Source organism: Corvus kubaryi, unplaced genomic scaffold (genome assembly GCF_017639235.1).
Source record: "Corvus kubaryi isolate FWS band 111438036 unplaced genomic scaffold, C.kubaryi_AGA036_p1.0 137, whole genome shotgun sequence".
Classification (NCBI taxonomy): domain Eukaryota; kingdom Metazoa; phylum Chordata; class Aves; order Passeriformes; family Corvidae; genus Corvus; species Corvus kubaryi.
The window spans coordinates 30,316,534-30,330,307 of NW_024580671.1; the positions used below are offsets into that span (position 1 = coordinate 30,316,534).

Consider the following 13,774-nt stretch of genomic DNA (forward strand, 5'->3'; position numbering starts at 1 on the left):
AATAATGTTTACATTGTGTATTTTTATTTTAATTAGACAGTTACTAATTACTTTTTTAAAATCAGAGTTAACTCCTGCTTCCATCTGTATACCTGTCCATTTTCATGCTTGTTTGCTTGTAAATGCTCTTTGCAGTGGTAATGTGGGCATCATTCATTGTTCCTAAATGCTACTAATGATGCCAGAGCTCTGCTGATCCTGGAAACCTCTGCATGGATTTGCTGCAAACATTGTTGATTTGAAACTATTTCTGATTTTTTACTAATTCCAGTTTCTTTCCTCTTCTTTTTTATCCCATCCTTTCCCTGCCCCTTCCACTCCCGTGTCCTTTTTTTCTCTCCCTCATAGACCACATAGCACACATCATAGAGCTGCTAGGCAATATCCCAAGGCACTTTGCTCTATCTGGAAAATATTCTCGGGAATTCTTCAATCGCAGAGGTAGTACCTCTTCTTTTTGAAAGGTGCCGTGATGCAGACAGAAGTGGAATTGCTGTTGCTGGTTGTAGCGTGTCCCAGTGAGGAGCATTTCCTGAAATCACACAACAAAATTTTTCATTTTGAAAAGCAAACTTCCCAGGAATCTCTGACAATTTTTTTTTTACCCAAATGTTCTGAAAAATAACTGTTGGTACATTTAAAATTACATGGCAAAACTTGTTTGTGGCAGCTGACACTCAAACATTGTTTTGAGAAGGAAGTTTTGCTGAAAGCATCTTTGCAAAGTAGCCACTGAGCGAGCAGTGTGCACGTGTGTTTTTTACCAGGATCAATCTATTTCTGTCTGTACCGGGCCAGTGTTAGTGTGTGCATGCAATGTACTGATTAAACTGTTGTATGTTTCTGTTTTGCTGGCAATGTTCTCCAATGCAGACCACATAGCATTGATCATTGAACTGCTGGGAAAAATCCCTCGAAAATACGCTATGTTGGGGAAATATTCCAAGGAGTTTTTCACCAAAAAAGGTAACGGTATTTATGCAACACTAATTTAAAGCATAATACTATCCAAAAGGAGAATATGTTCATTTATGGGTACTGAAGAAATATATCCATTTAAATGGAGAGCTGTTATTAAAGAAGAACTTTGGTGTAAACTTGGCTTTCTGGGAAAAGCCACAATTTGCGGTGTTCTTTTCAGTATTTCATTTAAAATTCATTTGGGGATGTACTCAGCAAAGTGTGGATATTAACAAGTGTCTGTCTGAATCTGTTGTCTAATGTTCATGTAAGTGTGAGGACTCAAGTGATGTGTGGCTCATAACGTGGTGGAAGAACATCTGTCAGCAGCTGTGGTCCTAGATGGTGACCAGCAGGTGCTACTGGTAAGAAGTAATGGAGGTGGGAAGGGAATAACTGGCAGTGGACACTGAGCTGAGTGTGGTCACTGCACACTGGGGGAGCAGGCAGAGCAGATGGGTGTGTGCCAAGCGATGGAACTTTGTCTTTGCCCAGGCTGCTTTAAGGCAGGGTTTTGACACGTGGGGGATGTGGTGATGCCTCAAGTGTCTTCCATCCCCTCGAAGTACAAGACAGTGCTGTGCTCTATGGAGGGACAGGGTCTGTCAGGAGCATCCTGTTCTGCGGTAGGGGAACATCCAGGGCTGGCTGGCACAGCCGGGGAGGGCAGTCCTGCTGACCAGAGCTGTGGACTGCCCTGCTTGTGGCTCCATGTGCCTGAGCTGTGCCGTGGACTGGGCAGTGCAGCCCAACAGCTGCAGTGAGGTGTTGGTGTCCGGGGGCTGAGCTGGCAGTGCTGGGCTCTGGGAGCTCGTGAGGCTGGACACAATCAGTGATTGACCCTCCTGTGCACCAGGGCTGCGTGTTCTGTGCTGGATATTTCTGGTACAGTGGGGACCTCCATATGCCTCTGTGTCCTTAAGGAGGCTGGTGATGGCGTTGCAGTGCAGAGAAGGGCAGCAGTGATGATCTAGGAGGGAGCAGCTGCCCTTTAAAGGGGGGCTGAAATGCCTGGGGCTTTTGAGTGTGGAGCAGAGAGGGTTGCTGGAGGAATCAGAAAGGTTTACTTAATTAGGAAGTCAGTGGATAAGCTGAAGACAGAACTGCTGTTTGCCAGCATCCACCATGTCAGAGCTGGGGGGAAGCCAGTGAAATTTGCAGAGGATGGCTTTAAAACAAGTGCTTCCCTGCACCGCAGGCAGTGAGCTTCAGGAGCTGGCTGCCATGGTGGGCAGAGAGAGAGACTGTGTCAGCAGGCTTCAAACAATCTCCTGGTAACTGAGATGTACAAACTTGAGGCCCACAAGTCTGTAAATGTATAAAGCAGTAAGAGGGCCGGGCACGAGATACCCTGTGGCACCTTCAGACAGCGATTGCAGCTGCTGTAGTGTATCTCACATTCCTAATTTTCACTTTACAGCAGACAGATTGGCATTTTCTAATGATGCCAAAGAACTGTAAAATGACCTAACGGTTACTCAGTAACTGCAGTGTTGGCAGTGCACAGGAGAGGGCAGTTTGTAAAATTCCTGTGATGTGGGGCATCTCTGGTGCTTCCACGAGCATCTTATACTGCAGAGTGTCACTGTTGTCCTCTAGGGCCTGAATATCAGTGACATTCCTCAGAGGCACTGGGGGTGCCTCTTAAAATCCACAGGGTGGGATTTAAGGTAGGATTAAAGGCTTGGTTCACCAACCACACAAAATACAAGTGCAAGTTTGCTGTGGAAGATTAAGTAGACTGGATCCCACCTGTTTCTACTTAAACGAGAGAATCTCACATGCAAGACAAAGGAGTAACAAACCAAGCTGCATTTTTGGATCATACCAGTTACTCTACTGCTGCAAGTTGGGGAAACTGAAGTGCTTAGTGGAGGAAAAGGAGAGGTGGCAAGTGTCTTGCTTACTTGAGCATCTTTGCATTGGGCACCAGGTATCTTTTTTCTTTTCCCTGGCCACCCCAGTACTGCTGGCCTCTGGTGTCCCCAGCAGGGATTTGTGTGTGGTGGCCTGGCAGGGTATGAGGGATAGGCTTCAGAGTCTGCCAGCAAGCTGCTGCATTTTGTACTCATCTGCTTGTGGCCTGAGCACCAGAGATCAGAAGCCTCGAGGTACAGGCCTGAGGCTCTTGGGAGAATTTCTTGCTGTGGTCTAAGGGTGGACTTAGAAATCCCACTGTGAGCTCCTGTTTGGAAAACATCAGTCTTGAGTGAAAATCAGGAAATCACCGTTTGAGTTTTGCTCCTGTCCATAAGCAAGTCTGACCTCAGAGAGATGCTTTAAACATTTGAGTTGTGCTACTGAAGTCACAGGCACAAAAAGAAAAATGTTAGTAACTTAATGAGTTTACAGGATTGAGTCCTTTCTCAGTAATTGCCTGAGGCAGTTTGTGACACTCAAATAGGACGGTGCATTTAAAAGAGGAAAAGCATTTGTAAGTTACTTCTTATACTATAACACAAATGCTCACGTGTTTTTATAGGGTCTCATCTTGATTGAGCCCAGTAGTAACTCCAGGGAATCCTTTTCTCCAGTGTTGTCATGGGAGCTATTTTGACTGTAAAAATTATTAATATGTTTTGGCACTAAAAGATAAAACCCTTTTGTTTTTTCTAGACCATGGTCCCTTCTGTTGTTCTTCTGGTATTTGCTAGTCCTGTTTCCTTGTGAGCTAAACCTGTGCAAGATGCTAGCCAGGTGCTGGCTTTGCCCTTTGGAAGCTGAGCAATGAGAAGCACTGTTATGCTGCTCATTTAACCTCCTGGAAGGGAGGGAGGAAGGGCTGCCTCCAAGCTCCTCACTTCCAGCTGCTGTACCAGCAGTCCTTGCATTAGTTCTTGGGACCGTGTCGTAGGTGTGTAGCAGCAGATTATATCCCACTGCTGTTTCCCCAGTCCTTCACAGCATCCATGTCCTAGTGTTCAATAACCTTCCTCTTGCCTGGTGACACATCTTAAATTTGTCTTGGATGAATTTCATCAATGAGCGCTGGGTTTTTTGTATTACGGTCAGCAGAGAAAGCTTTAAATAGCATTTTAACCCCTGGTCCTTCAGAAATTTTCTTAGTAATTTCCTTCTGACTTAACAGTCCACTTTTCAGAGGGATCATTGCTGCCTCTGCTTTGGCAACAGGAGTTTTATGGCTCAGAAAACTCCCTTGTTCTTTGTGCATTATCTCCTGTGTGCTTCACTATCACAAATCCAAATAAAGAGCTTCTCTTAGGAAGTTCTCACAAAGAAGTCCATTTCTAGCACTTCTTTGAAAATTCATGCTAATGCCCTGAATACAGATGGTGTCAGACTGGTGGGGCCTGTGCTTTTTAAATTTCTCCCTTAAATATAGGTACAGCCTTGCTCTCCTCCAATGACATGGTACAAACTTCTTGAACTAGGTGAAAATACGTGTTGGCAGACACCTTCATTTCCTGTGCTACTCTCATGCTTTAGGATGAAAATGAGAAGGACCCACATGAAAATTAATTCTTAGACTTTTTTGTGCACCTGAGTGGTGTTAATTGTCTTTCACTTACCCTATTTTTTTCCATAGTTAGCATCATGATCCTTACTGAAAATGGAAGCATTAGTCTAAGTGTGGCCCCATGCAGATAATTTTTACTGTATCCTATCTTAAGCGCTTTTACAATCTTCACGGAATTTCTTGTGGAAAACTTCAGTCCATAGTGCTAAATACTTTGTTCCTCAGCAGAACTCTGCTGAATATTGTGCTGGCCTTAGCATGGGCTTTCACAAAATGAGGAGTATTCAAACAGCGAGAACTCGCCTTCCACTGTGGCACCAGCAGCCTCATCATGCAGTCGTACCTGATCAGATCTGAGGGAGGAAAGATGCTGGAAATGACAAAATGTGAGTGCAATGATGAAGACGGTGCTGGATGGGAACACACACCCACCCTCCCCCATAGCTAAGCCTAATTTGGTACATGATTACAGCAGCCCATGCAGTGAATGCTGGGAGCTGGAGAAGCCATGGACATGATTTTTTTTTTTTTTTTTGGTAATTTTTTTACTTGCAGTCAGTAACAACTCACTTTCCTATTGCTTTTTGGCAGTATTTGAGTTGTGCATTCCTGTTACATAATTTACTACCTGTTCTTGTAAATAGTCACTGATACACTCTTTTGGAAACCTTCCAAAAGGTAAGATTTTCGGCAGTTAAATTGCAGAGTTGCACAAAAATTTAAAGGGCTGAGAATGAGCATGGAAAAGAATATGCTGCTCCAAGATGTGCTGTCCTTCCTGTTATGTGGGGCAGCTGTGGGCCCAAGGCAGAGCCTTTTTGTGTCTTTGGGTACTGATGGGACATGCTTGGACATAAACCAGAACATGGCCTCTGCTGGCATTCCTTGCTGTGGGCAGCACACCTTGAGCTTCTGTTACCAGCAGGACTCTTCTTCAGCTTGTGGGTGATGGATTGTTTGCACACTTGCTCTTGTGGGGACTTCGTGACAGCAGCTGAGAGCTGCTTTTTCAAGCACTACCTAGCAATTTCAAGCACTCAACCCAGCCTACTGCTGAGGGCTGAGGCAGCAGAAACTGCTGAGCTGAGCAGGGCCTGCTGAGCCTTTGGGGGTTTTAATCCATTGCATTGAGATGCTCAGCCTCTGGGGCAATCATACGGACACAGCTTACTTCTCCTGCCCTGGAACTTCTCTAGCCACAGGGATGCGCAGAAACTCTGAGCCATGAGCTGATGTCTGATGGCATTTTATGGGCAGTAGGTTACAGGCACGGACAAGCACCAAGCTGACAAACCACTTGGCTTACAAGTAGTATGGCCTGATGCCCCCATCCCAGGTGGTGCAGTGAGCTTGTGAAGCCTGCTCAGCCTCCAGTATTGGGTGAGACCCATTACTCTCCTCAGTGCAGAAGCGTCACTGGGGGCTCTCAAAAGGTTTTTGCAGTGTCCCATGGAGACTGTCTGGCACAGATATATGCCTGAGAAGAAGGGGGATGGCCATGGGTTGCATTAAGAGTACAGAAATTCAGCAGGAAACAACTGCCCTTGTGTTCCAGCTGGTCCCCAGAGATCAGAGGGGCTTGGTGTGGCAGAGCTTGATTACTGATTAGAGCAGATTGGCACTCTTAAGTCTGGTCACATTCAGGAAGAACTTTCACACACACAGATTCATGACTAGTGTAGTTCGTTGAAGCAAGGGGCCATAGATTCATTAGACTGTTGGTGATAAATGCACTGGATCTACAAAGTCTAAGTGTATAGCACTACACAGAAGTGTTCCTAGCTGTGGTCTGACACAGTCAGAAGGCAGATGTTACCAAAGAGATGCCCCTGCTTTGGGGAGGAGAGAGGAGCAAGCCTGTCGACTTGTCTGCAAGGTGGGGGTCCTATTCTCATCCTCTCTGAGGAGGATTTCAAATGTCAGATATATTCTTTTGGGAGAAGTAAAGATGCAACTGTAGTCAAATACCCTGTTACTGCCATCATGAATGGTGAGGGGGCAGCCACATCACATATAAATGAGGGATATTGAGAGCCTGGATTTCAAGGGCTGTGGGTCGCATGCAAGGTGACACCTCAGTATCGCTCCCTCCTGCTGGCAGCAGTGAGGGTCATCTGGCCTGACAGCTGCTTGTCTCGCTCGTGCCCACGGTAATCCCTTCACCATGTACCTCATGGCACATCTCATGGCTTTGGGCCTCATTCCCACACAATGGAGGAACAGGAAACTGAAGAGTCTTCCCCATCATGTTGGATGACCCGTGGACAGACCTGGGTAGTGTTGCTGGTTTGAATTACAGAAGGGTTCTTGCCTGCTTTGTTTGGTCTGGGACACATTGCCAGGTTGGCAGAAGTCCCCTCTCTTTGGGGAAACTCAGTGCTGCAGCTGCTGCTACCGCTTGTGTTGGTGGTTGGTTGAAAGAGACTGGAGTGGCAGCAGGTGCTTCCCTCTCAGGAAGGATTCATACCAAGCTTCCTGGGGGTGTTTGCCTGAGAGATGGAGCAGAATCTCTGGAGCACCAAACCTCTGCTCGGCTTGGTTAGGAATGAATCAGTGCTCTGAATCAGTGCTCTGCTGCATTGCTGGCAAATGCCACATAGTGGGGCAAGGACCTGTGTTTCTGAGACCTCCATTTTGGGATTGGAGCAGATTCTGTGAAATTTGGATTCAGTGGCTGTTTAAGAAGGAAAGGCCTGCAGTGTTGTTTGGCCATGGTGTGAGTGTGAATGAGTGCCTTTGTGCACGGGAGAGTGAAGACTGCAGGAAGAACCAGTGGAGTCCAGGTGTAACGTACTGACGGCCGTAGGAACAGTTTCTTGGCTTTGACATCGAACATACTCATCTCCTTTGAGGACCTCGAGCAAGCTTGGTGTGTGCTGCATTTCCTAAACAATGATTCCCAGCCTGGTCAAGGTGCTGTGAATGCAGAGTGGGAGAAAAACGAAACAGGGATTAGTCATTGACCTGGGTAACAAGGTGTTTTTCTAATGCTGTTAATATTTCTGTTTGCAGGAGAACTCCGACACATCACCAAGTTGAAACCTTGGAGTCTTTTTGATGTGCTTGTGGAGAAGTACGGTTGGCCTCATGAAGATGCTGCACAGTTTACAGATTTCCTGATCCCCATGCTAGAAATGGTCCCAGAGAAACGTGCTTCAGCTGGAGAATGCCTTAGGCATCCGTGGCTGAATTCTTAGCAGAATCTTCCAGCTGTTTAAAAAAAAAAAAAAAAAAAAGCCAGCAACCACTTTCCAATGCGTTGGACCTAAATGGTGACTGTCACAAAATCTTTAGCAGGATCACACGTGAGCTGGCTTCAATCCTCAGACCTTTATTTTGCTTGAGGTACTGTTTGACATTTTGCTTTTTGTGCACTGTGTTCTTGGGGAAGGGTAGTCTTTTTGTCCTCAGCTAGTAGTTTACTCACCCACTTTCTTCAGAAAACACTTAACGTGTCTTTAAGCATTGTTTCTTGTGTTGTGTGACATTCAGATGTCAGATTTTTGAACAAAAGAAACTTCCCCCCCATGTGTTTTGGCAAGTTTTGTAACTATTTATGAAAAAAAAAAATATTTTAGCTGATGCATATTATATAATTTACGAGTGTAAGAAATTTATCAAGTCAGAACTGAGTTACGGCGAGGAATTGTACAATTTTATCTTCTGGCAAAGGGATGTCATTCTTGTATTATAGTGTATGTAAATGCACCCTGTAAATGTTTATTTCCATTTAAATATGGGACTGGGGACTCAATTTCAGAGTAAAGCGACTAAGTTTTAGAGAGCTTTATAGCAAACCAATTGCATGTAGTGGACTTTAAACTGCTTTAAGGAATTGTGTAAACTTTCTATTCTGTAGCAGTTCCTGTTCATTGGATTTTAAACAAAGTGGCTCTGGTTTACAGGATTTCATTCCCCAAACGGCACTTTAAAGGAAGGCTAGACTTCTTTCTAATAAAGTATGCATTATCATTTAGCACTCCCTTTTAGAACTTTTGCCTATTTTAAGTGCTTTTAAGAAAAGAAAAATAGCAATTTCCCTTACAATGTGATAGTGAAGACATGGTACCATATGGTGTTGCCTTTTTATAAGCACTGTAAGTTGTACTATACCTTAAGAAAAAGAAAAAAAATTAAAAGTAGAGCATGAGAACCACTCTCTGTGTAGAATTACTGATCTTTTATAATAAAAGTGTGTGCTTGGCATCAGTTAAGGAAGGATATAGCTGCAGATATTTACAGTGCAGTGGGTAAAATAATCCAAGAAGCAAGATCATGCTCATTCCATTCATAGCTTTACATGTTTCTAAAACAAATTGCACTAGCTTTATTCTTTCCCATCCGTAGACATACGACTGCCCATTGTAAGTTGCACGCAACAATTATGTGTTTCCTAGGAAAAAAAGCTGCATAGGCTGAAGCTTATAGGCAATACAGATTTTAGAATGTACAGTACGGAGGTGTGTTTGGGCCTCTTTTAGAAGTCAGTGGGATGAATGTAAGCTTACTCCTGATCTTCATGTAACTACAGTGCCACTTTTTTCTTGACTTTGTCCATAAAAAATTTATTCACATGCCTTTGCAATAACTAGATTGTGAGAAGATAGCCCCATGCTGTAACAATAACCAGTTGTTTGAGGTGCTTGCAGTTGTCTAATTAAAGTGTTTTGTTTTTTCAGACAGTGTTGCTGGTCATTGGAATCTTTGCCTAGCCACGACTCAGCTGTTGGGGTGCTGGAGGGGTGGGAGGTGGGGGCTGGCTTGTCCTGGCGAGAGAAAGGCAGCTTTCCGTGTTCATTTATGAAACACATCACCTGGTGTCAGTCAGAGCAACCCCACGGGTCCTGTGGCAGGAGGGGCTGGGTGGGCGTGGTTTGCTGGGTGAAATGTGACCAAAAAAAAAGCGTCTTTCCACCAGCTGTTCTGTAACAAGTCCTGTAAACAAGGGAACGATTGTCCCATGCCGAGGGCTGGGGCAGCCACTCTTCCAGAGAACTGCCAAGGCACCGCAGTGCGACACACTCTGGTCCGGGGAAACTCGTCCAGTGCTGAGGCCCTGACTGCAGTTGGGTTTCAGGACCGTGTGCCTTCGTCCTCATCCCTGGAACTGCTTTTAGTGGCTGCAAGGACAACGCTGCTCAGAAGGATGGTGCCACAATGGACTCACACTGGAGGTAAAAATTATGTTCAGCTTCACACCCAGCCTAGCCCTGTAGTGCCTGGTTGCTGCAACCAGTTACAAAGGCGTTCTTGAATACACAGAAAATGCTGGCACTGGAAGAAGTGCCAGGGCCAGCCCAAGGCAGGTGAGCGAGCACTGGGCTGGCACAGCTCTGCCCCCTGCCTGGCCTTGGTGCTGCAGCAGCACTGGGGAGCCCTGCCCAGGCCTCGTCCTGTTCTGCTCCCCAGTGCAGCAGCTCCCTGTACTGTACTAAGACCTTGCCAGTCACAGTTGGTATTTTATGTTCTCTTGTATTTGAAATGATGTTGTCACTTCCTGGAGCTATGGAAGAGGGGCAGAAAACCAGAGTGCTGAGCTATACAGGATGATGCACATATTTTCAAAATCAGTGTCTGAGCAACTACACAGAGGGTGGGTTGGGTTTTTCTGCTGTTTTTGCTAGCCTAATCCTGTCCTACACTACAGATGCTAGTGTAAAATGTGAACTCCACAGTATGTGTTCTGCAGAGCCAGTAGCTATTCAGGAAAGCATTTCTGGTGGATGATTTCAACTAGCAAGATTTTTCAGTAGTTATAAGCAAATCAGAATTTAAAGCTGCCTGCCCCCCTTTTTTTTTTCCTACATGTTTAAAAGAATTGCGCCACTTACTTTCAGGGGGTAGGAGCAGCCACTTCTCCTCCTATTCTGTTTCAGCTTTCCTCTCACCCTGGGGTTCTCCTTTCTGGTCTGAGGTGGAGCCATTGAGCACCTTCCTGCTGTGTGAGCAGAACTGAGCAGTTACTGCTGTGATGGAAGGACACCCTCACTCATGACAGAGTAACTGCACTGATGAGCACAACAGCACCAGCTTAGCTGCCGCCTTCAGCAACAGGAAATAAAATCACTTCCCTTACCAAAACCCCAAACTGCTACAGAGTTTGTAACATTCTGTACCCCATTACAGCACCACCCGCTCAGCTTCCCCCCTACACCCCAAGTGGAGGGCTTGAGGAAGCACGAGAAAAGGGAAACAGGAAGGTAGTGCAGCAGGCAGGTACTTCCCTGCTCTGTAACCAAGGTCAGAACACCTCTAGCATCAAAATACCCCATCAGTGCTCCTGATTACATGCGGAGTAAACTGACCCAAGACCCTAAACTGAGCAGGGGAAAGAATCCCCTCCTTGAGCTTGCTCCACATCTCTCTGGGCTACAGAAGTGAAGCCAGAGCTGGAGACTACAGGGAAGTGAAGCCTCACAGGGAGCAGGGGAGATCAGAGACCTAAAGCCACTTTCCTGCTGATACAGGACCCTTTCAGGACAAGTAGGTAAAACTGACGTAACTGTGATTTATTAACATGAATTAAAATGCCCAACCAGTGCTGCAATGTGACAGTATATTAAAAAAAAAATTAAAGATCATATACTGTACTACTATCACAAAGATCACACTTTTTTTTGCAAAAGACTTATTATATACAATACTATATCAAATGAAAGAAGCTTTAAGCAACTTTACAAGCGAAAGAAATACAGTATTTACAGCACTTGTCTGAGACATTAGAAACAGTCTATACATTAAATTACAATTTCTGCAAATAACGGATGAAACAAAAAGCCATGTCCACACCAAAACTATAAAAATCTGTATTGCATTGTTTCCTATCTCTATGCACACAAAAACTGTTGACAGAAAATGGAAAAAAAAATGTTAGTGCCATCACTTAGCCTGTGTACTTATTTAATTACATTTGTATAAAAGTAATATAGAAAACTTTCACTAAATGAATTTAACTGCAACAATAAAATTTTAAACATTATGCAGCATCAAACCTACTGCCAGAAAAAACAGCTGGAATGTCCACTTAGAAAATAAAAAGAAATACCTAATACTGGCTTAACAGCACATTTTCAGGAATTTTAAAAAGCAAAAAATGGAAAGGATACAATGGAAGAGCACTGGTGTTTGCTTTTATACAAAGTATCATGTACAAGCTTTAAAAAGTACCTTGAATAGGTACATATTAAATATACACGGTTTATATTACAGAACATTTTAAAAATGTTTATAACTAAAGGGATCTGTTTTAATGCCACCCTGACCCATGGTAATTGTTCTGAAAGGTGGGTGGCACCTGTGCTCTGTGAATGGGGATCTGTCCCGGCACGGGCGAGGCCTGCTGCTGCCCTTGCACTCCGTGGGGAAGGGTCACGGAGCCGGGGTGAGGGCAGAACCCGGAAGCAGTAGGTGTTGCAATACTGTTTGGTCCTTGAGGTTGGATGTGAGGACCCTGACCAGGGAGTGGGCAATGAGGTCCTGTGCCAGCAGGCTGATGTTGAGGTCCAGGTCCTAATGCTGTGTGATGTGGGGCTTGCGAGGAATAGGAGGAGACGCTTGTGTGAGCACTGGAAGGGAAATGGGGGGGTCCTTGATGGGATGGATGGTGTAACCCTTGTGCTGATGCAGGGTGGTGCCCCGAGCCGATAACATTGGAGGGAGGGGGTGGCGGGGGAGGCGGTGCTGAGTTTACAACATGCTGGTGTTGTGCTTGCAAACCTTGGTGTCCTGTTGAAGGATGGGGAGGTTGGTGGTGGGGGAGAGGACCTGGTGGTGGAGGTGGTGGTGGCAAATGGTGACCAGCAGCTTGAGAATGAATGTGTGATCCAGGAGCCACTGCCATGGCATGAACTGGACCGACAACATGTGCTACAGAGTGCTGCTGATGAGTACTTTGCTGCTGGACAAGGTGGGGTCCTGGAGCAGGTGGTGGAGGAGGAGGAGGAGGAGCAGCAGATGCCGATGCCTGATGATGAATACTGGGGTTCTGAGAGGGCAAAAAATGCCCTGCAGCTACGTGGTGTCCCGGCACTGTTTGCTGACCTGCAGTGCCAGGAAGTGCTTGATTTGGTCCAGATGAAAACACAGTCTGTTGGGGTATGTTGCCCTTCAGCTGGCTGTAGCTCTGAAAGTTTCCAGAGGGCTGCTGGCTTTGATAGTAAGTAGAAGAAGGGGGTGGAGGGGGTGGTGGAGGTGGCGCGTTGCTGTTCAAATTTTGTTGGTTAAACTGGCTGTAGGAAGCTGAAGATTGTCCTGATGTTGTCTGAGTGAAGAGGGGGCCACTGGCCTGCGCCTGATTACTGGGCTGAAGGGTCGGTGCTGCCGGGTAGAAGTTTCTGTGTGTTTCCCTCTGGGGCGTTCCAACTTGAGGTGACTGTGGATGATGAGGTCTGTATGGAGATCCCAACTGCTGTGAGTGAGGCTTTGGCGAAAGGTAACCGTGCTGCACAGGTGCGTGAGGGGTAGAAGACTTGGGGGGATTTTCTACATGAGGCGAAGGGGGGCAATGCAGCTTCAAAGGTGCGGAAGGCAACTTCTGTGAATGTGAAAGTTGCTCAGCAGAGCTGCGCAGATGTGACTGAGATGGATGATTTTTTGAAAGTGCTTGGACATTGTTTGTCAGCTGTTTTTGTTGCAGCTCGGATTTTGGATGATTCGCACATTCAGTCTCAGGTGCATTAGCTGCAGTTTCCCAGTGCGAATCTGGTTTTGTGGGTGTTTTCCCAAGTGACTGTGCTGAGACTACAGGACTCGGTGAAGAGGGCTGGAATGAAAAGAAAGGCAGTCAGTGCTAAACGTTCAAAATATTCAACCATGCCTGCAATAAACAGAAAAGAACATCTCAGAACACTCTCCTCCTAGATTCTGAAAGAAAGTGCTGAGGCACAGGATGTCTATTTGATGTGAGAAAAACATCAGTAACAGAAAGAGTAAGCTTAAGAGGGCACTATTTTTAGCAAGTATATATATCAATAATTCTTCCAAGTCAAAGACTACTGAAGTATATTTTAAAGTTGGAACAGAAATATGATCCATTAGGTCAAAGCCTGAATCCATTCTTTGTTAAAAGTTTTAGATTTCTGAATCTGAAAAAGTAATTCCAGAGAAGATCATTTACAGAAATAAACAGTGATTTAACATTTTAAAGCTGGAGTAGTTCAAGCAAACAGACTAAATGAGACAACCTGAATTACTTCATTTAATATGGCAACTAGTCAAAATCCTTCTCCATATTATCAGAGCCCTGACTGCCAAACAGTGCCAAACCCTGGCACAGCAAGAGCAACCAACCTCCTGTTAAGGGTAAATCACATCACTGCTGTCGGTTCTGAGTGCCAG

The 13,774-nt window shown here is 45.4% G+C and overlaps 2 protein-coding genes across 7 annotated transcripts in view; one reads left to right on the forward strand and one right to left on the reverse strand.

Annotated features, from left to right (window-relative positions):
• The window catches only part of SRPK2 (SRSF protein kinase 2), a 134,649-nt gene extending 125,533 nt beyond the window's left edge, over nucleotides 1-9,116 (forward strand). For 2 of the 4 annotated variants that reach the window (XM_042018384.1, XM_042018386.1), the window contains 3 exons: nucleotides 349-441; nucleotides 874-966; nucleotides 7,451-9,116. In XM_042018384.1, the coding sequence (XP_041874318.1) occupies nucleotides 349-441; nucleotides 874-966; nucleotides 7,451-7,635 (371 nt within the window). In that variant the 3' untranslated portion in view covers nucleotides 7,636-9,116. The remainder of the gene's footprint in view (nucleotides 1-348; nucleotides 442-873; nucleotides 967-7,450) is intronic. The other 2 variants (XM_042018387.1, XM_042018388.1) reach the window with 2 other exon arrangements.
• A 1,810-nt stretch (nucleotides 9,117-10,926) lies between these two features.
• Nucleotides 10,927-13,774, reverse strand: part of KMT2E (lysine methyltransferase 2E (inactive)) — a 57,185-nt gene continuing 54,337 nt past the window's right edge. For all 3 annotated transcript variants that reach the window (XM_042018383.1, XM_042018381.1, XM_042018382.1), the window contains one exon: nucleotides 10,927-13,199. In XM_042018383.1, coding sequence (XP_041874317.1) covers nucleotides 11,685-13,199 — 1,515 coding nt within the window. In that variant the 3' untranslated portion in view covers nucleotides 10,927-11,684. The remainder of the gene's footprint in view (nucleotides 13,200-13,774) is intronic.